This window comes from Delphinapterus leucas, chromosome 20, assembly GCF_059928025.1.
Source record: "Delphinapterus leucas isolate spDelLeu-1000000601 "Yukka" chromosome 20, BTC_Dleu_Yukka2, whole genome shotgun sequence".
NCBI classification, from domain to species: domain Eukaryota; kingdom Metazoa; phylum Chordata; class Mammalia; order Artiodactyla; family Monodontidae; genus Delphinapterus; species Delphinapterus leucas.
Genome location: NC_143148.1, coordinates 48,341,723 through 48,367,906, shown reverse-complemented (window position 1 = coordinate 48,367,906; position 26,184 = coordinate 48,341,723). Strand labels below are relative to the sequence as shown.

Here is a 26,184-nt window from a genome sequence, read left to right as displayed (position 1 = left end):
GCATCCCTGGCCCCTCGCCCACTAGATGCCAGTAGCATCCTCCCCCACCCCCATCGTGACAGCCAAAAATGTCTCTAGGCATTGTCAGGTGTCCCCTGGGAAGCAAAATCTCCCCTGATTGGGAAGCACAGATTTAGGCTGACCCTTCAGTACTAGGCCCAAGTGGATTAATACTGCATGTGTTTGGGAGTGGCAAGAAAGAGCCTTATTTATTTATTTTTTTCAGACAATCATTTAAAGTGAACAATTCAGTATCATTTACTACATTCACAGTGTTATGTAACTGCCACCTTTATCTAGTTGCCAAACATTTCCATCACTCCAAAGGAATCCCCCTTACCATTAAGCAGTAATTCCCCCACCCCCAGCCCCTGGCCACCTGCAGTCTGTGTTCCATCTCTGGATTTAGCCATTCTGGATATTTCATATAAATGCGGTCAAACTATACATGACCTTTTGTGTCTGGCATCTTTATCCACGTCAGAGCATGTATCAGTACTTTACTCCTTTTTATGGCTGAATAATATTCCATCATAGGGATACACCACATTTTGTCTGTTCATCCACTGATGGACATTTGGGCTGGCTGTTATAAATAGTGCCGAGAAGAACATGTACGTGCATGTACTTTTTTTTTTTTTAAATAAATTTATTTATTTAATTTATTTTGGCTGTTGGGTCTTCGTTGCTGCGCGTGGGCTTTCTCCAGTTGCAGCGAGCGGGGGCTACTCTTTGTTGCAGTGTGCGGGCTTCTCATTGCAGTGGCTTCTCTCGTTGCGGAGCACCGGCTCTAGGTGCGCAGGCTTCAGTAGTTGTGGCTCGCGAGCTCTAGAGCACAGGCTCAGGAGTTGTGGCGCACGGGTTTAGTTGCTCCACGGCATGTGGGATCTTCCTGGGCCAGGGCTCGCACCTGTGTCGCCTGAATTGGCAGGCGGATTCTTAACCACTGCGCCACCAGGGAAGCCCTGTATATGTACTTTTTTGGGTACTCATTTTCACTTCTTTTGGGTATATTCCTAGGAGTGATTGAAAGGCTATGTGAAGTCTGTGTTTTACTTTTTGAGGAACCATCAAACTGTTTTCTACAATGCACAAGACCGTTTTGCAGTCCCATCAGCAATGCATCAGCATTGCATAGCAATGCACAATCCAGCCTCACCAAAATTTATTTCCTGTTTTTGTTTTTGTAATTTAAAAATTCTAGCCATCTTAGTGGGTATAAAGTGGTATCTCACTGTGGTTTTGATTTGCATTTCCCTAGTGACTAATGATGTTGAACATCCCTTCACGTGCTGGCTGGCCATTTGTATATCATTTTTTGGAGATATGTTTATTCAAGTCCTTTGCCGATTTTTGAATTGGGTTGTTTGTCTTTTTGCTGTTGAGTTATAAGAGTTCTTTATGTATTCCTGATACTAGACTCTTATCAGGGACATGATTTGCAAATATTTTCTCCAATTCTGTAGATTGTCTTTTTACTTTCTTGATAATGTCTTTTGATACATGAAAGTTTTAATTTTGATGAAGTTCAATTTACTGATTTTTTTTTTCCCTTCATTGCTCTTGGTTGGAAGGCAAGCATTTTCAGGAGAAAGAGCTTTGGAGTTAGGCAAATCTGAGGTCAAGTCCCAGTTTCAACACTCACTGTTTTATCTTGAGTGCCCATCCAACTTTTGGAGCCTCAGTTGCCTCACCTGTGATGTGGGTGATGCCACCCAGTGTGCAGTGTGATGGGAAAGAGCAGAGGGCAGGTTTCTTAAGGTTCCTAGTGCATAAACTGGCACTAGCAGACCCTGGAGATGGCTAGGAATGTTATTATAAGATGGGGGGGGCTTCCCTGGTGGCACAGTGGTTGAGAGTCCGCCTGCCGATGCAGGGGACACGGGTTCGTGCCCTGCCGGGAAGATCCCACATGCCACGGAGCGGCTGGGCCCGTGAGCCATGGCCGCTGAGCCTGCGCGTCCAGAGCCTGTGCTCCGCAACGGGAGAGGCCACAGCGGTGAGAGACCCGTGTACCGCAAAAAAAAAGGATGAGGGGGTGCTTTTCTTTACACTCCTATTCCCATTGGAAGCTATTTTGAATCCTTACCTTTTGACAGGAACCTTACCTATTTAGAATTGGAAACTGGCATTTCTGCATAAAAATCTCAGAGCTGTATACAACTATCTGTCTCTGAGCTAAAATGAAAATCCATCATATACACATATATATATATATATATATATCAGTTCAGAACTTATCAAATAGCCTACTAATAGTATTTAGTCTATTAGTAATCTTTATCCATTTTCAGTGTTTCATGAACTCATGATATTTAGGGAGCATTTGCTGGCTTGTTTCTTTAAGAGAAATGTAGTTTGATTGAAGCTTTGTTTTTCTTCCTTTTCCTTATTGTAATTGTGGTTTCTTCTGGCCCATTTTCCTTGTGTCTTTCTGCTTAACCCTTAAAGAAGTTCATATTTCAAGGAGTCTTCTATAATTTTGCCTTCTAGGACACCCTTTTAGTGGTGATTCTGTTTTCTTTCTCATGCATGTGTTTTTTCAAAGTGTGGTAGGTGGACTCCAGGCATTTGATGGTGGGAAGGGTGAGCTGAGAACATGGAGTGTGACAGCAGCTGGGGAGATGGGTGTGTGACCGTTAGGGCAGGGAGGATATTCCTCTGATGGTTGGGGGCGGCTCCATAACCCATAGCTCACGTGCTCACGAGTGTGTCTGTAGCCTTAGTTCAGCCATAACTGTTCAAGATGGGTTTCCCCTTGTCTCTTTTCAGAGCAACCAACGTGTCGACCTTTATAAGTGGAAAGACGGCAGTGGGGAAGTCAGCACGACCTTACAAGGCCACACTCGTGTCATCAGGTAGGCACAGCCCTCCATTGCTCCCTGGCCTGTCTCACTTTGTCACAGTCCCTTGGGAAGTGGAACAAAGACACCGTCCCCCTCCAGGCTTGACCCTCTGTGTTGCATTGGCCCCAGGTGGCTGCTGCGTCCTAAGCAGTCCTGAAGTGATGGTCTTTGCAGTGAGGAACAGCCAGTGTTTAGGAGCCAGCATCCCTGTAGCTGTTAACCCCGATCCCAGGAGATACTTAGGTACAGCCTGGTCCAGAATAAAGGGTTAGAGCTGTTTGCTGTAGGAGGGAGATGAACTTACGCCCACAGAATCCCCCAGCTCATGGTCGGCGGTGCCCCGGAGCACAGAGACCTTGGGGGCCAGCCCTTTGCTCTCTGTCCAGCCACAGTGGGGCACCACGTGGAGCTCCTGCATCATAGTCCGTTACCCAGATGCCCAGTTGCTTCCCACTCGTGGCCTTCCAGCTGGCTTCTGGAATGTTCCTGGATCCATCCTTTTGTGGGTGGGGAAAACTTCTTGTGAGAAGTAGCAGCAGGAAGTGTGGGAGTGGTGAAGCTGACGTGGGAGGTGATGGGAAAGGCCAGAACCCCCGGCCTGTGTTAACTGTTTGTGTAGCAAGTGCCTTTCAAGGAGTGAGGACGTGGGTGGGGAGGACCAGAGCCCTGCTTGCCCTCCTTGAAAGCTGTGAGGCAACACGGCAGTTTGCCAGTGCTTTAAAGATGTTGGGTTTACTCAAGTTACCTGTGGTTGAGTCTGATTTAAAAAACGATGTCAACAATTACGTGGGGTTTTTTTCTTTGTTTTGTCTTAGTTTGCGCACATGCACGTATGTGCGCTTTTGTGTGTGTATGTGTTTTAAGTTGAAATGCTCCGTTTCTTTTGGTTTGGGGGAGCAGGTGGTAACCAGGGAAGGACCTGAAAGTTTCCTTCAGAGCTTGGTTAAGTCTTCTTTCCCAAAGAACTTTGGAGATTCCCAGCCTAAACCATGTTCAGGGGCCCATTAACAGTGACTTTCTGAAGCCACTAGAAATGAAATCTGCGAATGCTTTGGAAATGGACTCTGAATTTTTTCTCTTCGTTGTTGTCCTGTTTATTCCTTGTGTTTCCAGTGACTTGGACTGGGCAGTGTTTGAGCCAGATCTCCTGGTCACCAGCTCTGTGGACACCTACATCTACATTTGGGATATCAAGTAAGAACCGTTAAGAGGCATAACCACTTGGCTGTGGGATGATCTGGGACCTTTGTTTTAGAGATCGGGTATCTTAATTTGGTTTTCCCTAGATGCAGACCCTGAGACGAGGAGACATTGCAGATACATTGTTTAGGAGGGGACAGAACTGCTATTAGGGGTGGGAAGAGAGACAGGATCGGGAAGGCCACACAGAGAGGGCACATCATCTGCTTGGGTACCACCGTGAACAGGTGGAGCTTGGTCTTACTGGGAACACTAGGGGCTGGTGTACCACTCCCTCCACAGAGGTGTTCCCCTCCGAGGGCTGAGGAAGCGGGGGCGCCATCCACTGTCAGTCATTGGTTGAAGGCTGTCCCTGGGGGCCTCAGCTCCCTGGCACTTCAGGCCCATCACAGAGGTTTGCAAAACGGGCTTCAGCAGCCAGGGAAATCCCGTTGTCAGAGAACCACAGGTTCTGGCATTTGGAAGTCAGGCTGGAGTTTCCTGAAGTGGCAGGTGACGGTGGGGGCGTTCTGATGGGTACAGACACACACGTGCTGCGGTGAGCAGTGCTCCAGGACAGCTGCTTTGCTCTTGGTGACGCGTCACTTCCCCTCTGGAAAGGGGGCTGAGAGCCACCTCGTAGAGCAACTCTCCATGGAGCAAAGAGTGGAGGAGCGCCCAGCCCAGGGCCTGGCGCGTCCTAAGTTCTTAATAAACATCCTTTCCCGTTTCTCTTTGTAAAGCAGATTCCTTTCCCCGTAACCGTTAACTAGAGGGCCTGTGGCCTGTGGAGTCCCCAGAAAGGACACCCTCTCCCCAGCCAGGCCACTGTGCTCCCAAATGGCGGTGACTTTGTGATGCTTTACACTGAAAGGTAAACTGTAGGCAGAGGACAAGCCAGATATTGAGGTTTGACTGACCAGACAGACCAGGGAAAGGGATCCTCAGGGAGTAAGGATGCTCACAGCTGACTTCACCTGCATCCCATGCAGATTAGCGCTTCCAAGGTGACAGGTCTAAGGGCAGCGCCAGAGGAGGGAGAAGGAGCAGAAAATCCAGGGGAAGTGGAAGAGAGGGGCTCTTAACGAGCAAACCGCCCCCTGGGAGCTCTGGGGCAAGCGTCCCTCATTTACATGAAACAGTTGTTTTCATAATTTAAAGACTGAAAGACACTTGAACTGACTTACCTTCTCAGGTCTTCTGAACAGTAAGCCAGGGCTGCAGATTTGCCTTGTCTGGCCCTCCTAGCCCTAGGGGGCTGCCCAGTTCTGTCATTTTGACCATTCGTGGTGAACGGTTGAGTCTCCCATTGTATCCAGGAGTAGTTTTAAAAAAAAATAAAATCGTGGTAAAAGCCACAAAGCAAAATTTACCATCTTAATCATTTTTAAGAGTGCGGTTCAGTAGTGTTAAGTATATTCACATCGTTGTGCAACAAAGCTCCAGAACGTTTTCATCGTGCAGAACTGAAAATCTGTACCCATTAACCAACTCCCCGTTTCCCCCTCCTTTCAGTCCCTGGCAGCCACCACTCTACTTTCTGTCTCTATGAATTTGACGACTCTAGGTACCACATGTAAGTGGAATCATACAGTGTTTGTCCTTTTGTGACTGACTTAAGTCACTTAGTATAATATCCTCAGGGTGCATCCATGTTGTAGCTCGTGGCAGTATTGCTTTCCTTTTTAAGGTCTAATAACAATCCATTGTATGTAGAGACAGTAGTGTATTTATCCGTTCATCAGTCGTGGACACTTAGGTTGCTTCTACCTCTTGGCTGTTGGGAACACCCAGAGTAGTTTTCCAGTCCACCTTGGCAGTGCTGTTGGTTCTTGCAGAATTACACCTCCACGACTGTCCCGTTGTTCCACAGGAGAAATGACACCAGGAAGGGGTTCCCTTGGCTCCCTCCACCCCCGCATCAGAGTCACCCAGGCCACGCCAGGTCGTGTAATTTGTTCTCTGTGGATACAACTGTATAATTGGAAATTCAGACTTAGCCTCAGCTGAAGAGGCTGAGAAAGTTCATCTCCCTGGAGGGAGACAGGCTTCTCTTTACACTACTTTTTAAGGTCCTCACATTCCCACTGAAGTCTAAGAACCCACTGAAAGGCAAGTGAAGAAATGCGAGCAGCGGGAGAAAGGCACCAGGTGGATGGGGGCAGGTGAACGGGCTTTTGACTTCTGACTCTTATGTTTCAGAGATACACGGAAGCCGACCGTTGCGCTGTCTGCTGTAGGTGAGTGGACACCCCCCCCGGCGGCCTGCATTCCCTTCCTTCCACTGCTTCGCTCCCACTGACCCCCCGTCCCCCACGACCCGGGCTCTGTCCACGGTCGCGTGGACCTATAAGGTCCACATCACAGGGCCCTTCTCCCGCTCCTCTCAGAAGTTAGAGTCAGGACTGTAGAATGTGGTCAGGAACTTATTTCAAAATTCAAGGGCAGGAGCCACATTGGTTTGTTTTTAAACTTTTTCTTGTGGAAACTTTCAAAAGTGTATAAAACTAGAAGAGGATGAATTGCCTTGTGTTCGTCATCCAGCTTGAACGTTGTCGACAAACAGACAATCTTATTTCCTCTTTCACCCGCTAGCCCACCCACCCCTACCCCTATCCCCTTTGGGATTATTTTGAAGCAAATCCCAGGTGTCATATCATTTCATCAACAAATATTTCAGTAAGTATTTTTAATAAGAGAAGAATCCTTTAAAAAAAAACATAACCACAATACCATTAGCATACCTAAAAATATTAACAGTAGCTCTTTAATGTCATCAGATATTTAAGCAGTATTCAGATTTCCCCAGTAGTCTCAGTAGTTTTGTTTTTTGTTCTCTTTTTACAAATTATTTGAATCAGTCCAAATAAAGTCCGTATTTATAAGTGGTTGATATATTTCTCATCTCTTTCAGTTGGTAGGTTTCTCCTCCCTTCCCTTTTTTGGTTTGTTTGTTTTTCCTTCCCTGCAGTTTCTTTACTGAAGAAACTGCGGTTTCCGCACAGTCTAGATTATACTGATTGTGTCCCCGTAGTATCATTTATGGGCATACTGGGCATACTGAAACTTTGAAATCACTTTCTGAGCTACCTGTTTTCATCACTCTGTTGGAATTTGACTATTTTTGCAATTCTGCATCGGGCCTGTTACAGAGTATTCTCACCACTTCCTGAGAGTTGAACTTGGGCATAGAACCGGTGTACCTTGCCCGCCATGATGAAGCCCAACCGTCAGTATTCTATTTTGGCATCCTTGGTCAAAACAGATCATATTATCTGTCTCTTAAATCCTGCTTTTTTGTATCTTCTTGCGTCCTTTGAATTCACATTTGTGGTTTGCTCCAAAATGATCACATGATTCTTCTTTTTAGCCCCTGCACCCCAACACCTCATCACTTGAAGACATTAAACGTCGTGACTGTATTAAGCAGTTGGTTAGTTTGTCCTGTGAGCTTAGGGACCTCATCTGCCTTGTTCAGGGCTGCAGACCAGGGTCAGCCTAAGCGCCTGTCCTGTGGAGATGCTCTGGGAGTGTTTGTTCTATGGATGTGGAATTCAGGCACCTGTGTCACTTGTGCTGAGTGCTTAACAGTTGTGCTGGTGCCTCCCTCACAACCTGTGCACACACACTTGTAGGCACTTATGACCTGAGGCATAGAATGGCCCACAGATGTGGTTGCAGAGGACACTGAGCTGAAAGAAACTACTAATGGTCTGTGAATGCCGCAGTCATCCATCCCTGACTTTGTTGTTTCTACTTGCAGGCTTCTAAGTTAGATGGCTTATGGAGGACCTCTAAAAAGAAAGATTATTCTAATTGCTTTCTTTTGGGAGTCTTTCTGAAAAAACAGAGGTAGGAGACTTCTTTCTTTTTTGCACCTCAGTGAGGTCTCAGTGGTGGCAGAGCTCTCATTCCCTGAGAGGTGCAGCCCGGGTGCTGCGGCTCCCCAGAGCCTGTGGTCCTCATCTCTCTGTGAGCACATTGTTTATACCTTGGGGTAGGGGGTCAGTAAGAGCATGTCCGTGTGTGCTCCAGAGCGTTCTATTTCTGAGAGCTCTTATGGTCTGGGAGGTCTCCGTTTGACCCTGGTGTCACAATCCTAGTAAAACACATTGAATTAGGGGGTTCCCAGAATCCTCTGGGAGGCTTCATGTTCTGATGGACCACCTACTGGGAAAGGCATATTTTCTTGGAACTTGTTTTTCTTTTCTTTTTCCTTTTCTTCTGGTTTTATTGAGATATAATTGACACACAGCACTGTATAAGTTTGTGTACAGCATAATGATTTGACTTACGTGCATGATGACCACAGTAAATTGAGTGAACATCCATCATCTCGTTTAGACACAACATTAAAGACATAGAGAAAATTTTTTTTCCTGTGGTGTTGAATTCTTTGGTAACTCTGTCACGTGGAGATGGAGCAGTCTTTTTTTTTTTTTAATAAATTTATTTATTTATTTTTGGCTGCGTTGGGTCTTTGTTGCTGTGCGCAGGCTTTCTCTAGTTGTAGTGAGCGGGGGCTACTCTTCGTTGCTGTGTGCAGGCTTCTCATTGCGGTGGCTTTTCTTTGTTGCAGAGCACGGGCTCCAGGCGTGCGGGCTTCAGTAGTTGTGGCTCGCGAGCCCTAGAGTGCAGGCTCAGTAGTTGTGGCACACGGGCCCAGGTGCTCCATGGCACGTGGGATCTTCCCAGACTGGGCCTTGAACCTGTGTCCCCTGCATTGGCAGGCGGATTCTTAACCATTGCGCCACCAGGGACCCTGGAGCAGTCTTTTTTTACACACTTTCTCCTCTAGCTGATATCATTTCTTGCAAAGAAACTGGGTCTCCTAAGTAATAGGAGACCATCCTCCAACTTCAGGGTCTCCATCATTCGTTCTTAGGTGACTCAAGGTGCCCTGTGTCTCAAGGGAAAAAAAACACAACGAAAAAACAAATAAGCAAACAAATACCCTCACCAAAACCAAGCAAGGATAAAGTCTGGGCCTTACTCTATTTCCTGTTAGGTTCTAAGTCCTTGCTTTCTGTCTCATACTCTGCGGATTCTTGCGTCAGGTTGCTCTCCAAAGTCCTGGATCCACTGCGGTGTCCCCAAGTAATAAACACCCACCCAAAGGGAGAGGGTGTCAAAGCAGAAATGTCATGTGTTGTCTGAGCAAAGAACAAGAAGAGGTGGAAGGAGAGTCATCATGTGGCTCTGGTTTAACATAATCATCGTGATTATTTTGAGTCAGCTGGGAGTGCTGCTATGTCCCAATTTTCCACCCATCTCAGCCCCTTCTGGCATCTTCCAGTATGCCTCCTCTCTCATGTAGCTCTTTTGTCCCCATTGTTGTTACCTCTGTGTTCTGGCAGAGGACTGAGTTCACATGGTGCCAGGAGTGTTCCCTTTCCCTGTCTCCACGCAGGGCCACGTGTAACCGCTCGCTGATGGGGAGATGAGAGTGGGGGTGGGGTGCACATAATTTTCTGAGGGCAGAATTGGGCCACACTGGGGCTTATTCTTCAGCTGAGCCTCATCTGGAGGCTGTGTTTTTCCAAGACACTCCCTCCCCAAGAAACGAAACCAAAAAAACCAGTGTGGGAAGGAGCAGGCTTTGAGCTGAGGCTCTTCTGATTGGGAGTGCAAGCTTGGTGTCCGAGAGGATGAAGGGCCAGGTTGTGTGATGTGTCAGTTACCAGCCAGCAGAGCTGGGCTGAACTGCCGCTCTGTAAGAAACTGTGTTTCCCTGCTGATTCTGCTCGGAGGTAACCTGAAGTTTTTTTTTTTTCTCCTTAGTGAGATTATTTCCTCAATTAGGTGACTCTGATCCTGTTCCCATGTGTTAATTCATTTATTCTTTGGCTTCATTTTCTCCTTAATAATGGAGCTGATGCAGTCATAGAAGCCTGAAGAGTTCTGTTCTTACTCCTCCGGAGCTCATTATCCAGCTCCCCTGGATAAGCTCCACTCTGGTACTGAAGGCGTTGAGGGCAACAGCTTTCCTCCCCTGATTTTTCTTTGCAGCGGGTGCCTCACAGGTCAAATGGAATAAAAAAAACGCTAATTGCCTTGCCACCAGTCATGACGGGGATGTACGGATATGGGACAAGCGGGTGAGTAATCTTTTTCCCCTCTGAGAGGATCTGAAGAGGATGCTGTGAATAGCAGGACTTGTTTTGAGAGACCAGGGTACCTTGTGCAGCCTGGTTAATTGCCACGTTAAGATCCTAGTACCAGATGACATTTGCTTCCCGATCAAACTGGTGTTGATGGAAGATAAGGGAGTGAGACATTATGATCAGTGGTTAAGAAAATGAGCTTGGGGAATTCCCTGGCGGTCCAGCAGTTAGGACTCTGAGCTTGCACTGCAGGGGACACAGGTTCAATCCCCGGTCAGGGAACTAAGATCCCGCAAGCTGCGTGCTGCGGCCCCCAAAAAAAAGAAAAAATGAACTTGGCCTGACCTAAGCTAGCGTCCCGTTTTGCTGCCTCCTGATTATGATATCAGGTCAGCCACAAACTTTTCCAAGCCTCAGTTTCCTTTTCTTCAGAATAAAGATGATAATAGTGTGTGTGTCCCTGAGGGGGTCAAGCCTGGGGGACCAGACACTATTCTAGAATGGTCAGCAGGCTTCATATTCCTGCCCCAGATTGCAAAGTGAAAACTCGTTGTTCTAGGACATATACCATCTAGAATTAAATCACTGAGGCAGGATACTTGGTATGCTCAAATCTTCCCTTGGAAGTCTAGCTGTGCCGTCAGCCTCAAATGAGCCTGCAGAGCCTACGTTCTCCCTGCATTAGCCCATGGACCTGAGAGGCATGAAAGAGTTGCAGGGTTCTGGGCTGCTACTGTAATGGCAAGTCTGGAAGTTTGATATGTTGGCATCAGTGAGAACAGTGATGCAGGGAAAGGGCCTCTTCCATGACTCACTGCCAGACGATTGGGTAAGAATGCAGAGAGTGGTCGACTTCTGTAAGATCTAGGGTGTAAATTCTGCCTCCTGCTCTGTGAAACCTGCCTTCGTGGGGAGGACCTACTGTTAGTTTTCCTGGAACTCGTTCAGGAACTGTCCCAACTGGGATGCTGACTGTCAAGTCTCAGCCTTGCTTCTGGCTGCCCTGCTCCCTTCCCCTTCCAGCAGGGAATAAAGTCATACAGTTGGAGAGGAGAGGGGAGTGAAGCAGAGATTGGGAGGCTGCTGGATTGGGGGCCAAGACCTGCCGGCAAAGGGGTGTGCCGGCCGAAGCCCTCGCTTTAGGTGGCTCTTAGGTGACAAGGTGATTTTATAAGGAAAGGATGGATGGTACATCTTCTATATGTTAGTTTTATCTCTGTCCCTTTAGTCCAGTCTGGTAATAGTCATTCTTCATCCATCTTTATTTCTTCAATTGGCAATTGGTTTTATTCATATTTGTCATTGGTATAGCATTTAAATATAGTAAATGGTTTAACTAAAATGTTTGGTTAATTTGTAGTACTTGTGTATTTGCTTTAGACTGTTTTCAGAGCCATAGGCAAAATAAACATTTGGGTATTTAGCCATGAACTTGGTCAGGACATGTTTTCCAAAACAGTAGCTGTGTTCCTTATCTTGTAGAAATATACTGCTGAGCTGTTTCTTTCTAGCCTTCTGATTGGTCTACTCATAACCCTGACTTCCTGTAGCGAGCGTTTTATCTATTTTGTTTAAAGAGCTTTAACTTTTTCTTGGCTGTTAATACTTAGGACTTCTGTTTATATGGATTGTAAAGCTTGTTGGTTGTAATTTCACTTCTCTGGCACTCTCTAATATCAAAGCAGGACTATTGGCAGCAAGCATCACAGGCTTAAAAAAGTGTAGTATCAGTGGTAATGTTGGATTTTCACTCAAATTCGTGAATGACTAGTAATACTAATATTTCTAAGCGTTTATTATGCACAGGCATTGTTCTAAGAACTTTATGTGTATTGATTCATTTCTCTTTATAACTAACCTTTAAAGTAGGTAATATTATTACCCCATTCTACAGCTGAGTAAACTGAGGCACAGTTTGTTGCCAGGATTTAAACTTAGGGAGGCTGGTTCTGGAGATTGCACTGTTAACCTAATAGACCAGTGCTGATTACAGAAAGTAATACATGCTCTTTGTTGAAAATATAAAAGAGAAAATAAAAATCATTCATAGTCCTGCCCCAGAGACAAATGCTAATATTTTGGTGTTTTCTTTTCTTATGCTTTTTTTAAAAACATGGTTTATCATATCATATGCATAGTTATGCATACTTTTTTCATTTAACATTACAACAAATGCATTTCCCCTGTGTTATAAGCTCTTTCTAAGTATAACTTTTAATGGCTACATCATATTGTATCAGATAGGTGTACAATAATTGGTTCTAACATTTAATTATTCCCCACTTATTATTCATGTTGTTTCTCGTTTCTAGATGTTCCAAATAACACCAAGATGAACATCTTTGGTACCTAAAGCTTTTTGTGAATTTAGGATATTCCCTTAAGAAAGGAAGAATTTTAAGTCTGTTGATAAAAATTGTCCAGTTTTTTTCCCGAACAGGTTATACTATTTTATATGTATACCACCAGTGACAAATGCAGCCTCACTGCATTGAATATTATTTACAAGTATCTTCTAACTTGATTGCTAAAAACAATCTTTTAATGTTTTAATGTATGAATATATTTCTGAGGTTTCCTTCTGAATTTGTTTTATATATGCTTATTAATCATGTATTGTTTTCTTTTGTGATGTGTGTTCATTCTCTTTTTGAGGTCTTAGGGCTTGATCATTTTAAGCTTGGTGGCTTTCCGATATAGAGAACAAACTAGTGGTTACCAGTGGGAAAGGGAAGGGGGGAGGGGCACTATAGGGGTAGGGAATTATGCGGGACAAACTATTATGTACAAAATAAGCAACAATGTTGTGTTACATTGTACAACACAGGAAATAAAGCCAATATTTTTTAATAACTATAAATGGATTATAACCTTTAAAAATTGTGAATCACTGTATTGTACACCTGTAACATATAATATTGTACATCAACTATACTTCAATTAGAAAAAAAAAGATTAGTGGTTTTACCCCCAGGATTGGGGTTGGGTCTGTTTAGATGTCACAGCCCCTCTTTGTGGGTGATTGTGAGGAAGGAGAGCAGGAATTGCAGACCATGGTACCAAAGGAGAAAAGCATCCACTACCTTGTGTCCTTCATTAAGGCCGTACCTGGAGCCAGAGCGGAAGTAGATTAGGCTCACAGGCCCGTATTCAGAGAATGCGTGAAGGAGAGCTGGAGAAGTCTTCTGTCATTTGTTTTCAACAAAACAAATGGAGGGCTTCCCTGGTGGCGCAGTGGTTGAGAGTCCGCCTGCCGATTCAGGGGACACGGGTTCGTGCCCCGGTCTGGGAAGATCCCACATGCCGCGGAGCGGCTGGGCCCGTGAGCCATGGCCACTGAGCCTGCGCGTCCGGAGCCTGTGCTCCGCAACGGGAGAGGCCACAACAGTGAGAGGCCCGCGTACCGCAAAAAAAAAAAACAACAAAGTGGAGTTTCTTAAGAGTAGAGATGGTCTCTGGGAGTTTTTTGTTGTTGTTTTGGCTGCGCTGTGCAGCATGCAGGATCTTAGTGTCCCGACCAGGGATCAAACCTGCGCCCCCCTCCAGTGGAAGCGCGGAGCCCTAACCACTGGACCGCCAGGGAATTCCTCTGGGAGTATTTTTGTATTCCCACTCGGCACCCAGCAGACTGTTATATGGTGGGCACTATGAGTTCCTTCTGAAGTGACAACTCTCGTTGGTGATCCTGTTGCAGAAACCCAGCACAGCAGTGGAGTATCTCGCAGCCCACCTCTCCAAAATCCACGGCCTGGACTGGCACCCAGACAGCGAGCACATTCTTGCTACCTCCAGTCAAGACAACTCTGTCAAGGTGAGCGGCATCCCCAGGGCAGTTGGGGGAGCGTGTTTGGGAGGCATCAGGGGTGTGTCAGCACTTTCTTCAAGAGGAAATTTGCAGTAGCTTAGCATGGCACGTGTTTCAGGGGTGCATGTGCTTTTTGGGGAGCTGGGCAAGTACACCTGGTTATGTGGTCCAGTGGGAGTGATGTAGTAGCACGTATCTGATATGGCTCCTGGCATTTGTTCAGAGGCTTTTCTTCTTTCCCTTTGTGAAAGGAAGTCAGAGACAAAAACATCTAGAAAGGAAAAGAAGTTTACTTGCCAAGAAGTTGTCAGGAAGTCCCATTTCAGGACTGGCTCATCAAAATAAAAACACAACAGATAAACAAATAAAGGAGAAAAGCCCACATGGTCATTAAAGTTACCAAGTTTACCATTAGTCTGGGGTGGAAAAAGCAATTTTCTCACGTGATTATCACATCTGCACAAGTTAGGACGTCTTCGATCATCAGCATTTCACAAGTAGAGATGGAGTTGTTTTATTAGAGATTCTCTGACTTACAGGAGATGCTCAAGGATTTATGTATGTCGGTGACCCTATTATTTTTGGTTTCTCTCAGTGTTTCTTGTTTGTTTATCCTCTCTGACTGTGGGATGTGATATGCACCCTTGTTCAAAAGGATGCAGGGCACAGAGTTAGCCATGCCCCACAGTTCCTGCATATGATCAGGTCTCTGCCTGGAAGGACAGAGATTTGACCGCAGAAATTTGCTTAGCAACTTTAGGATTCAGCTTCAGCAATTTAATGCTTTGTTTTATTTACACAGGCATGTACGTCTTTTTGGTATGGTTAGCAAAGCTAGAATCGTACACTCAGGCTTAAAATCTAACTTCTCTCTGGAGGTTTGTAAATCCCCTGGGGTTGTAATTTATTCTTATGTGCCAACAGTGGTTTTTCTGTTTGTTTGTTTGTTTGTTTTGGATTTAAGTGTTTGTCCCCATACCCCATCAGCTTGTTTCCCAACTTCAGGAACCAGTGATCATCCGATTCACCTCCTTCTCTTTCTTTGAGGTCCCCAAGTTTGTCAATATTCACTAACAACTTTACTACCCTTGAGGCTCGGATTCCATAGGTAATAAAGTAGATAACAGACCAGTTTCCACATGTGAAACACAGTCCTTATTCCTTACTAGTGGGCTTAGCTTATGAATTAAATGAGATTTTTGGCATGGTATTTGATTTATTCCACTATACCCTGGTAGGAAGACAGTTTTTATTGAACATATACAAATAACATAATTGTAAAAAGTGAAGCAATTTAGAGGCACTTATAATAGTCAACCATTGTTTTTAGTAATTGGTTGATAAGGCTCAATGCATGCCATTTTTTCCTACATAATCATTTTCTTTAGTTTATCTGACAATTTATTAGCTTATAATTTATAACAATAATTTTTATTCTATTTGTCTTTTGTGAATTCTAAGGGGTCTGCTGGAACAAGATACCATTGAATGAAGTTTCACTTCACTTTGTAGATTTGTAGATTGTAAACTGTAAAACTGTTGTATTGAGGGTTAGAGCTAGATCAAGAAGAAAGAAAAGGATTTTTCTTCTATGGCCATTAAAAATAGAACATGAACTGTAATGAAATTAGTTCATGTCAGTTTGGATAACCAATTGTTTTTTTTCCTTATCTTGGGGTAAGCAGGCTATTTTACAAAATTGCCATCTTCCAGGCTGAGTCCTGGAAATCCAGACCCAGTCCCCTTGTCCATGGTATAAGGGGAGCCATATTGAGAAACCTGTACCCAGAGGCTGTTCCCTGTGATGTCAGCAGTCAGGAACTTGGCTCCTGACCGAGGGTCTTCTGACATTTCTTCAGAAAAATTTCTCTTTGATCCCTAGCTTGGAGCAGAGGCCTTTGGCAATAGTAAGAGGAAAGCAGAAGTTACCTATGGATAGAAGGCAGCATGGCTCTGGTTAACTTATTATAATAACCAACTTTATCACATTGAAATACACCGAAGTCCTCCATTCAACTATAATGTAATCATTTCATAAGACCCCATCAGTGATGGCCTTGAGAATAAGAGCTTTTTATGAACAGTAAGGACTTTTTCCAGGGTCCTCTATTTATCCCATAAATTATCTGACATAACTGTCACCAATTGATGAGCATATTTAAATCTAGAAGCAAAATCTTTTTTTTAAAGGATTAATTTTATTAGTAGTTATCATGCCGGTCTTTGTAAATGAACATGAATATACTTTTGTCCAACCTGAAAAGTAAACTATTGCTGAAGTGCATTCAGAGTAATAATATTTTACTTGTATATAATCAACCCAGGGAGGTTGAACTTCTCTTTTATTTGCTAGTTTTTCACATAGGGTGGACCTGGTAACAGGAAAGCATTTACAAAGTGTTGGGCTAATTGAAAATATGGAGAATGCCAAGCATACCTAATTATTTCTAGTTTTCCTTCTTTTATAAGTTGAGGGAGCAAGTCATAGTTTACCCCGTGGCCGTCTGGGAAACCCAAAAGCAGTTTAGATGGAAATGACATCTTCACAGTTTTATTATGTTGAATATGGGACTTGAATTCGGCAAAAAAGAATTGTCAGAAGAAACAAGAATTGCCTCATGCTATACCTATATAGTTCCACCCTCCCCAGCCCCTAACTTCTGGCAACCACTGATCTGTTCTCCATCACCGTGGTTTTGTCTTTATGAGAATGTCATTTACATGGAATCATGCAGAATGTAACTTTTTGAGGTTGGCTTCTTTCACTCAGCATAATGCCTTTAAGATTCCCCCAAGTCGTTTTAAGAATCAGTAGTTCATATACTTTTTATTGCTGAGTAGTAATCCACTATATGGATATACTACAATTTATTATCTCTTGACCTGTGGAAGGACATTTGGGCTGTTTCCAGTTTTTGGTAATTGTGAATAGAGCTGCTGTACACATTCGTGTATTGATTTTTTTCTGTGAACAGAACTTTTCAGTTTTCTAGGGCCAACATATAAGAATGGGATTGCTGGGTCACATGGTGGGTGTGTGTTTAACTTTTTAAGAAACTGCCCAACTGTTCTCTGGAGTGGCTCCTCTCACCTTTTTTTAAAATTTTTTTTTTATTTGGTTCGTGCTGCGTGGCATGCAGGATCTTAGTTCCCCAACCAGGGGATGAACCCGTGCCCCCTCCAGTGGACCGCCAGGGGAGTCCCCTCCTGTCACCTGTTTTGTTTTGTTTTGTTTTGTTTTGTTTTTTTGTGGTACGCGGGCCTCTCACTGTTGTGGCCTCTCCCGTTGCGGAGCACAGGCTCCGGACGCGCAGGCTCAGCGGCCATGGCTCACGGGCCCAGCCGCTCCGCGGCATGTGGGATCTTCCCGGACCGGGACACGAACCCGTGCCCCCTGCATCAGCAGGCGTACTCTCAACCACTGCGCCACCAGGGAAGCCCCTGTCACCTGTTTTTGACAATAGTTCCTTAATACCTGATAGTTCAGAGTTTCAGTCTTGGCCCTCCTGCCTTTGGTGCTCTGCCATTTCCTGCTTTCATGGCAAATGCTTGAGCTCTAAGTGTGTTTGTTTTTCTGTTAAAAGCATAGACGTCTCTAAGGCTCAGTTTTTGTCTGGCTCACCTGTGTGTTCCCTGCACCTTCCGTGTTGGAGTGGATGGAAGAGTGGACGTGAGTGGTTGGGCCCCAAATAGTCGCAGTCACCTTTTTGCTGCGTGGCCTTGACAAGTTACATCGTTTAGTAATTTAGCTTCCACCCTTGAAAAAGAGATTCATAACACCCACTGTATGATTGTTGTAAGGATTAGATGGGATGAAACTCTTAAAGCTCTAAACATCTGTCTGAAATGCAGTCAGCGGTCAGTACATTTTTAACTACTAGCAATAGCGGTAGTTAATTTAGTAGTTAAATTACTCTGTGGTGTGAAGTGATACAGGATGAAAAGTTGTCACTTCTACCTTTCAACTATGAAGGTAGTTTAATAGGCAGGCTGGCAGTGATCTGCCTCAAGGAGTGATCCTCATGTGTTCACAGAAGTCTTTGTTTCTCCTATAATGTTTCTAAGTGTGAAAGGGGCGTTTCCTGTGTGTCTCTGTTACGGGAGCATGGCCATGGGGGCTGACTCAAAGGCACTTAGAGGACAGAAAGCATGGAGTTTGAAGGCTATGCTTATTTCTTTTCTGTTTTTTTAAAAAAATATTTGTTTATTTATTTGGCTGCATTGGGTCTTAGTTGTGGCACGCGGGATCTTTGTTGAGTCATGGGGATCTTTCATTGCGGTGCACGGGCTTCTGTCTAGTTGTGGCACTTGGGCTCAGTAGTTGTGGTGTGCGGGCTCTCTAGTTGTGGCACACAGGCTTAGTTGCCCCGCGGCATGTGGGATCTTAGTTCTCCGACCAGGGATTGAACCCGCATCCCCTGCATTGGAAGGAGGATTCTTAACCACTGGACCACCAGGGAAGTCCCGGCTATGCTTATTTTGATAGTTGAGGTTTTTTGGTTTTTTTTAATGGCATTTATTTCACAAATTATCCTGCTTTCTTTCTTCCAGTTCTGGGATTACCGCCAGCCTCGGAAATACCTCAATATTCTCCCTTGCCAGGTGCCTGTCTGGAAGGCCAGATACACTGTGAGTGAGATGCCCTACCTCTTGCTCGGAAACATTATCTAGGTGTTTTGGACAGAGGGGGCCAGGGACATTTCCTCTTATTTTTTTGTGAGATAGTTTTCTCCTTCTGTCTTGGTTTAGAAGTGGGACAAAGGTGGTAATGACGGCATAAAAGCTGTTATCTGTTTAAAAATTTTCCCTTGGGTCGTTGGGTGAGACTCTATACTAGAAGTGTTAGACTAGCTGGGCTGGGGAGCTGGGCAGTGTGAAGGTGGTCAGTAAGGGAGGGGAAGAGGGTAAGCTGGAGGGTTGAGAGGCTGGAGGTCAGTGGATCGTGGTGGAAAGAACTCTGGCTTTAGATGCAGAAGACCTTGGTTTAGGGCTTGGCAATGACATTTAATTTTTTTCTCCAGCTTTACTGAGATATAATTGACATATAACATGGCATAAGTTCAAGGTATACAACATGTTGATATGTTACACTTACATATTGCCAAACAGTTACCACTGTAGCATTTGTTAACACTTCCATCGTCACGTAATTACCATCTCTTTTCTGCAATGAGAACATTTAAGATCTACTCTCTTTTAACTCTCAAGTATATCATATGGTGCTGTTAACCATAATCACACGCTGTACATTAGATCTCCAGAGCTTATTCATCTTATAACCAGAAGTTTGTACCCTTTGACCAGCATCTCCCTGCTTCTCCCACCCCCAACCCCCGGTAACCACCGTTCTACTCTGTTTCTATGAGTTCAGCTTTTTAGATTCCACGTATAATGATATCATACAGTACTTATCTTTGTCTGACTTATTTCACTTGCCATAATGCCCTCAAGGTCCATCCGTATTGTGACAAATGGCAGGGTTTCCTTGTTTCTTGTCGCTGAATAATATTCCATTGTATATGTACCACATCTTCTTTATTCATTCATCCATTAACGGACATGTAGGTTGTTTCTGTATCTTGGCTATTGTGAATAATGCTGTAATGAGCCATTTAATACTTGTGTGGCCTTGGGCAAGCCACCTGTGTTTTTTGAGTAATAGTTTCCTCCTATGTCAAACATGAATGATAGTGTTTAATATGCCTTGCTCTTTTTTAAAATTGTGATAAAATTCCTTATTTTTAAGTGTCCAATTCGGTGGCATTTAGTACCTGTACAATATGTTTTCCCTTTGGAAAAAAATCATCTATGAAAATGCTGTCTAAACCACAAAATGCTACAAGTATAGTGGATAGGCTGTTACCGACCTTCCAACTTTGTTGCCAGATGGATAATTGATCAGAGATAATATATTTCCTTCAGTGTCAACTTGAAAGGGAGCACAGGGATGAATGGAGGGATCTTTATGCATTAGGCTGCCACCTGCTGCATCATGGCGTGAAGAAGAGAATTGGGGTATTACTTGGCCTTCGCATCTGGGAGCACTTGGGAGGAAGTCAGGCTTTGCTCTTGTGAATTGAAATACTTCTCTGGATTAATATGTTTGCTTTAAAAAACAAACAGGAAAGCTCAGGAGTGCTGCCAAGAGGGCGGGAGAAAATAAATGTGCTCTTAGGTGGCCTTGGCTTAATTCCTTAAAGAACAGAGTCTGCCTGTCAACCAAATGAGCCCCTTAGCTACCTCGCAGATTGGGTGTTTGTAAGTGGAAAGTGTCAGTCCTGAAATTGGAAGGTTTTCCTCTGCAGAGCTGTGGTCTTGGGGGCAGTGGGAAGGTGCTGCTCCACGTGGATGGTGTGCTTCTGGTGCATTTCTACATGGCGGGGTTTGTTTGCTGTCTGGGGTTACCCTCAGTGTGCTTTGCATGCTCATTTTGGGGATGTACTCGATAACTCTCAGAGGGAACTCGTGGAGAGGAGCCGGGGTGTTCCCGTGTGCAACCCCTAGAGCCATTTGCTTATTTTACATTAAAAAACGTTCTTCTCCAAGTATTTAGCTTAGCTTTATTTTTTACTTGCTGTGGTCCCTTCCATCAGCAAAGAAAAAAAAAAAGGAAAGCAAATGAAAGGTAGATGTGATGGTCAACTGACGGTATTTGGAAAAATGTTCCCCAGATGGGTTGGGGCCTCCCATCATCCAGTTTATTTTAATTAGGCGAGAATTCCAACGTGGGTAACTCAAGACTCAGCGGATTCTCCCTGGAACAATGCCTGCTTTTCCCTCTTCTGCCACAGCCTTTCAGCAATGGATTGGTGACCGTGATGGTTCCCCAGCTGCGGAGGGAGAACAGCCTGCTCTTGTGGAATGTCTTTGACTTGAACACGCCGGTCCATACCTTCGTAGGTCATGATGATGTGGTGCTGGAATTCCAGTGGAGGAAACAGAAGGAAGGTGGGTGGGAGGGAGACCGCCAACTGATTTCCTCCTGAGCCCTGCTCACCAACAGCTCCCGTCGGGGTGGGCCCCATGATCGGAGGGGAGGATGCAGGAACAGGGCTGGCTTAGGAGCGGGAGTCAGGGAACCTCCCCCTTTAATCGTAGGTGGGTGATAGGGTGTGTGGCTGTGCTTCTTCCCCCCAAGTCCATCCTCTTGTGTTCTGTGTAGTGTCTCTCCTATGTGGAAGGGATCTGGAGAGGTTGGTAGCCTTGCTGTTGGATCATTTCTAGAGCTGAAAAACTCAGGGGTCATCGCATGCTCAGAAATCCCTGGCACTTGCTCCTTCCCCCCCGTTTTTGTTTATTTGTTTGTTTGTTTTGTTTTGTTTTGGGTGCAACGTGCGGCTTGTGGTATTTTAGTTCCCCCATCAGGGATCAAACCCGGGCCCTTGGCAGTGAGAGCGTGGAGTCCTAACCACTGGATTGCCAAGGAATTCTCCCTTCCCCCTCTATTGATGAGGGAGATGCAAGGTCATCGTCAGTACCACCTACCACGTATTCCCAGTTCTCTTCACAAGCACACAGTGGTATTTCACCTCCCAACCCCTTGAAGATAGGTTTGGCCACGTGACCTGCTTGGATCTTGAAACCTGAACGAAAGTGATGCAGTCTCTTTTGGGTTGAAGTGGTAACAGCCGGTGTGCAATTATTTACCCTCTCTGCTTCTTCCGAGGTACCTGGAGAAACTCCATGTGGCGCTGCTCCCACCAGGGTGGGGGTGAGGTGAAGATGTAGAGAGAGCCGGAGAGCCTTGCATTAAGCCACTGAGATTTGGGGCTGTTTGTTATTGCAGCTTAATCTAGCTAGCCCTCATTCATGCATCATAAGTATAAGGGGGGTTAGGAAGCCCTCAGCCTCACTTTCTCCACCAAAGCACCATGCAAACTTAATTTCAACCTCCCTTGTCTTGAGATCTTATTGCCACACTCTCTAAATGTTTTCCAGACCAGAAGTATATTTCATGGTCTTTTCATATCACAGAAGGAAAACCGGGCAGTGGAGTGGTGTGACTTGTCCAGAGTCCAGGAGAGGTCTCTGGTGGACCTGGGATTAGAGCAGTCATCTTATCCCAGCTCGTTTGTGACCTTCACAAGCCTCTTCTAGGATAGTTTTTTTTTGTTTTTTTTAATTTTTATTTAAAAATATTTATTCATTTATTTGGCTGCATTGGGTCTTAGTTGCGGCACGCAGGATGTTTGTTGTGGCATGCAGGATCTTTCACTGTGGCACGTGGGGTCTTCGTTGCAGCACACGGGCTGCTGTCTAGTTGTGGCTCAGGGACTCTAGAGCACATGGGTTTAGTTGCCCCATGGCATGTGGGATCTTAGTTCCCCGACCAGGGATTGAACCCACGTCCCCTGCATTGAAAGGCAAATTCTTAACCACTGGACCACCAGGGAAGTCCCTAGGATTGTTTTTGAAAGGAATCTTTTGATCATGCTCTTAATTTTCCCATCTTCATTTCCATAATCTGACTTGCTTCTGGAAACACGAGGCTGCTTGGTCTCTATCCCATCAATTTCCATGCTTGACTTCATCTTTCAACTCTTTGTCCTGCATTTTGCCATTGAAAAGAGATGATAGAGTTTCCCCATGGTCTGGCAGCGAGAGGTTGGCCTGTAGTTTCGGACTGAAATAAAAGGTTTTTAGCAACCCATTTTCAGTTGTCTGTGTCACCTGTAAGCTGGCAGGGTGAAAGCTGGCAGGGTGAATTGTATAAATTGGGGCTGTCTAGCCAGTAGTGAAATTTTGAGTACAAGTTATAGGTGTTTAAAATTCCTTTTTATTGTGAGATATATCATCTACAAAATTGCATAAAACATGTAGAGTTTATAATGTGAAAATCTGTGTGACTACCACCAAGGTCAAGAAAGAAAGCATTGCTAGAACCCGGAAGCTTCCCGATCACAATCCTTTCCCTTTCCTAGAGGTAAACACTATCCTAACATTTACGATAGTGATTTCTGTTTTTATTTTTACAGTTTACCACCCATTTCTGCATCCCTAAAAATAGTTTAGGTTTGTTTGTTTTTGAACCTTTTATAAATGTAGCCATCCTGCATGTATTCCTTTTTTTAAAAAAAATTATTTATTTAGTTGCAGCATGCGGACTCTTAGTTGCAGCATGCACGCGGGATCTAGTTCCACGACTAGGGATCGAACCTGGGCCCCCTGCATTGGGAGCCCAGAGTCTCACCCACTGGGCCACCAGGGAAGTCCCCATCCTGCATGTATTCTTATATTTTACTTCTTTCTCAACCTAATGGTGTTCCATTTTCTTTTTACTGCCATGTCTTCTTAGTCAGTTTTTACTGGACCACCTCAGGCTTTGATGTTGGTTTTTCACTGTGGTGAAGGAGCTCTCAGAGGTAGGAAGAGAATCAGGATGTTGTGGTCCAAGGAAAAGGATGCTTCGTGAAGGAATCGGAGGTCATTGGTTTTGGGTTTTGCTGAAGGATCTCCATGCAAAGTAAGAGAGAAGCACTTAATTGTATACATAGGTATAAATAGGAAGCCACACGATCATTAAGAGACCAGTTCCAAAAGCTGATTGAGGAGGGAAGCCTGATTGTAAGACAGCAGAAACAGAGGCAACACGAACTGGTTTTGTGAGTGAGGTTGCCTTCAGAGGCAAGGAGTAGACTAAATTCCTTGGAGGAGGCTGCTGCCCTCTCTGAAGGCAAGGAGAAGAGGCAAGAAAGGGAGTAGGTGTAAAAGCAAAGGCCCTTTGAAAATAGGGAATAGGGCCGAAGACCCAAGTAGAGGATTTGGGTTTAGAAAGGAATTAGGCATAACTTTTCTTCAAAGTCAGGGACATGAAAAGAGGCTGGATGTGGAGCCAGAAAATTGTTGCTGGGACTTCCTTGGTGGTCCAGTGGTTAGGACTCTGTGCTTTCACTGCCGAGGGCCCGGGTTCAATCCCTGGTTGGGAAACTAAGATCCTGCAAGCCATGCAGCGATGCCAAAAAAGAAAAAAAGAAAAGAAAATTGTTGTTATGAACATGGGCTAGATGGTGGTTCTCATGACAGGTAGTAGCTCAGAATAGTTGCTGTCTTGATAGTTGTACACAGGGATGTATTAAAACATGGAGGAATGAATGCCTGGTTGAAGGCAGTGACACAGAGAAGGAACTTTGGCCCTCACTCACTCTGTTCTTTGTTGCCTCAGTTTCCCCATCCATAATATGAGGGAATGGATGAAATTATTTCTAGATTCTTTGCTGTCTAAAGTTGGCCATAAAGAAGATTCTAGATACTGCAGAATTACCCTGAAATGTTCTGATCTTTCATAAAGCTCTTTCAGAAAGCACCTTGGACCTTTTTATTGATAGGATAATTTCCCTTTGACCAGACCTATCGTGTGAAAATGCAATTCAGTCAGTTAAGAACATTAAAGATTGATTATTCCTTTTATAAAGAGATGCATTTCCTTACCAAAAAATTATTTTAAACAGTAAGATGTCACGATGCATTTAAAACAATTCATTTTACAAGCAACCTATTCATCCCCAGCTCCTCTGGAGCACGTAAAAGGAGGAACATTTGTGGAGGTGAAAGTTCAGTGAGACGTTAAATCCCAGCATCACTCTTCACTTGCTAATTTGTGAGCTATTATTTCACTTCATTTAAGTTTCTGCTCAGGACTTCCCTGGTGGCGCAGTGGTTAAGAATCTGCCTGCCAGTGCATGGGACATGGGTTCAAGTCCTGGTCCGGGAAGATCCCACATGCTGTGGAGCAGCTAAGCCCGTGCACCACAACTACTGAGCCTGCGCTCTACAGCCTGCGAGCCACAACTACTGAAGCCCGCATGCCTAGAGCCCATGCTCCACAACAAGAGAAGCCACCACAATTAGAAGACCGTGTGTAGCTACGAAGACCCAACGCAGCCAAAGATAAATAAATAAATTTATTAAAAAAGAAATAAGGGCTTCCCTGGTGGCGCAGTGGTTGAGAGTCCGCCTGCCGATGCAGGGGACACAGGTTTGTGCCCCGGTCCGGGAAGATCCCACATGCCGCGGAGGGGCTGGGCCCGTGGGCCATGGCCGCTGAGCCTGTGCGTCCGGAGCCTGTGCTCCGCAACGGGAGAGGCCACAACAGTGAGAGGCCCGCGTACCGCAAAAATAAATAAATAAATAAAAATAAGATTCTGCTCAAAGGTGACTTCCTCAGGGAAGTCCTGTCTAAAAATAGTTCCCCTGTCAGTCTCTATCCTCTTATCCCATGTTATTTTTTCATAACATTGTCACTACCGGACATGTTATTGTATGTTTGTTTCCACCATTGGAATGTGAGATCTGTAAAGACAGAGATTCTTTTTTTTTTTTTTTTTTTTTTTTTTCCGCGGTACGCGGGCCTCTCACTGTTGTGGCCTCTCCCATTGCGGAGCACAGGCTCCGAACGTGCAGGCCCAGCAGCCATGGATCACGGGCCCAACCCCTCAGTGGCATGTGGGATCTTCCCGGACTGGGACACGAACCCGTGTCCCCTGAATCGGCAGGCGGACTCTCAACCACTGCGCCACCAGGGAAGCCCAAGACAGAGATTCTTGTATTCACGTTATAGCCCTAGTGCCTAGAACAGTACCTGGCATATAGGAGATGTTCCATAAATGTTTGTTAAATGGATGAATGGATGAATGAATCTCACCCCATCGCAACCTGTAAGAAACTTGATGTTGAATCCAGAAAAACCTCCATGATTCTTATCTGGTGATTTCTAGGGTCCAAGGACTACCAACTGGTTACGTGGTCACGGGATCAGACCTTGAGAATGTGGCGGGTGGATTCCCAGATGCAGAGGGTATGTATTCAATGATGCTGTGGAGGAATGTTAACTGGATACACCAGAAACTTAAGATAGAAGATTTGGTAGTTGAAGAAGTTAGAGGATACATAATGGACATTTAATACATACTTGCTGGTTGGCCGAGTGGCTTATGTATGCTACACTGAGGCTTTGAGGTATTCAAGAGCCCACTTCAGTATTCAGCACTTGAAGGCTTTAAAGCCTCTGAATGTCTTTTTTTCCTCTTGTCCTGGTCTAAGGTAGTGTGGGTTAGCATACTGAGCAAGTGGCTTGGGGGCTTCATTTCATTCTCTTATAAATGGGCTAGAAAATCTGCCCTGGCACTAGGCAGTGTTCAGAGTTCTCCACGTTCATCAACAACACCTGTTAAGTGAAGCCCTTTCCAGTTTTTGCCCCATAAATTGTATCTGTTCTTATATGAAGCACAGTGGGCCACTGCTTTCGTGGCCC

General features: G+C 44.8%; 1 protein-coding gene across 7 annotated transcripts in view; it reads left to right on the top strand.

The window, feature by feature from the left end:
- Positions 1 to 26,184, top strand: part of WDR59 (WD repeat domain 59) — an 86,544-nt gene that overhangs the window by 18,809 nt on the left and 41,551 nt on the right. For 5 of the 7 annotated variants that reach the window (XM_089903305.1, XM_022583198.3, XM_089903304.1 and 2 more), the window contains 8 exons: positions 2,773 to 2,858; positions 3,960 to 4,040; positions 6,228 to 6,265; positions 10,035 to 10,123; positions 13,824 to 13,940; positions 18,486 to 18,563; positions 20,726 to 20,882; positions 25,649 to 25,728. In XM_089903305.1, the coding sequence (XP_089759431.1) occupies positions 2,773 to 2,858; positions 3,960 to 4,040; positions 6,228 to 6,265; positions 10,035 to 10,123; positions 13,824 to 13,940; positions 18,486 to 18,563; positions 20,726 to 20,882; positions 25,649 to 25,728 (726 nt within the window). Of the gene's footprint in view, positions 1 to 2,772; positions 2,859 to 3,959; positions 4,041 to 5,540; positions 5,602 to 6,227; positions 6,266 to 10,034; positions 10,124 to 13,823; positions 13,941 to 18,485; positions 18,564 to 20,725; positions 20,883 to 25,648; positions 25,729 to 26,184 lie in introns of all 7 variants that reach the window. The other 2 variants (XM_089903307.1, XM_089903308.1) reach the window with 1 other exon arrangement.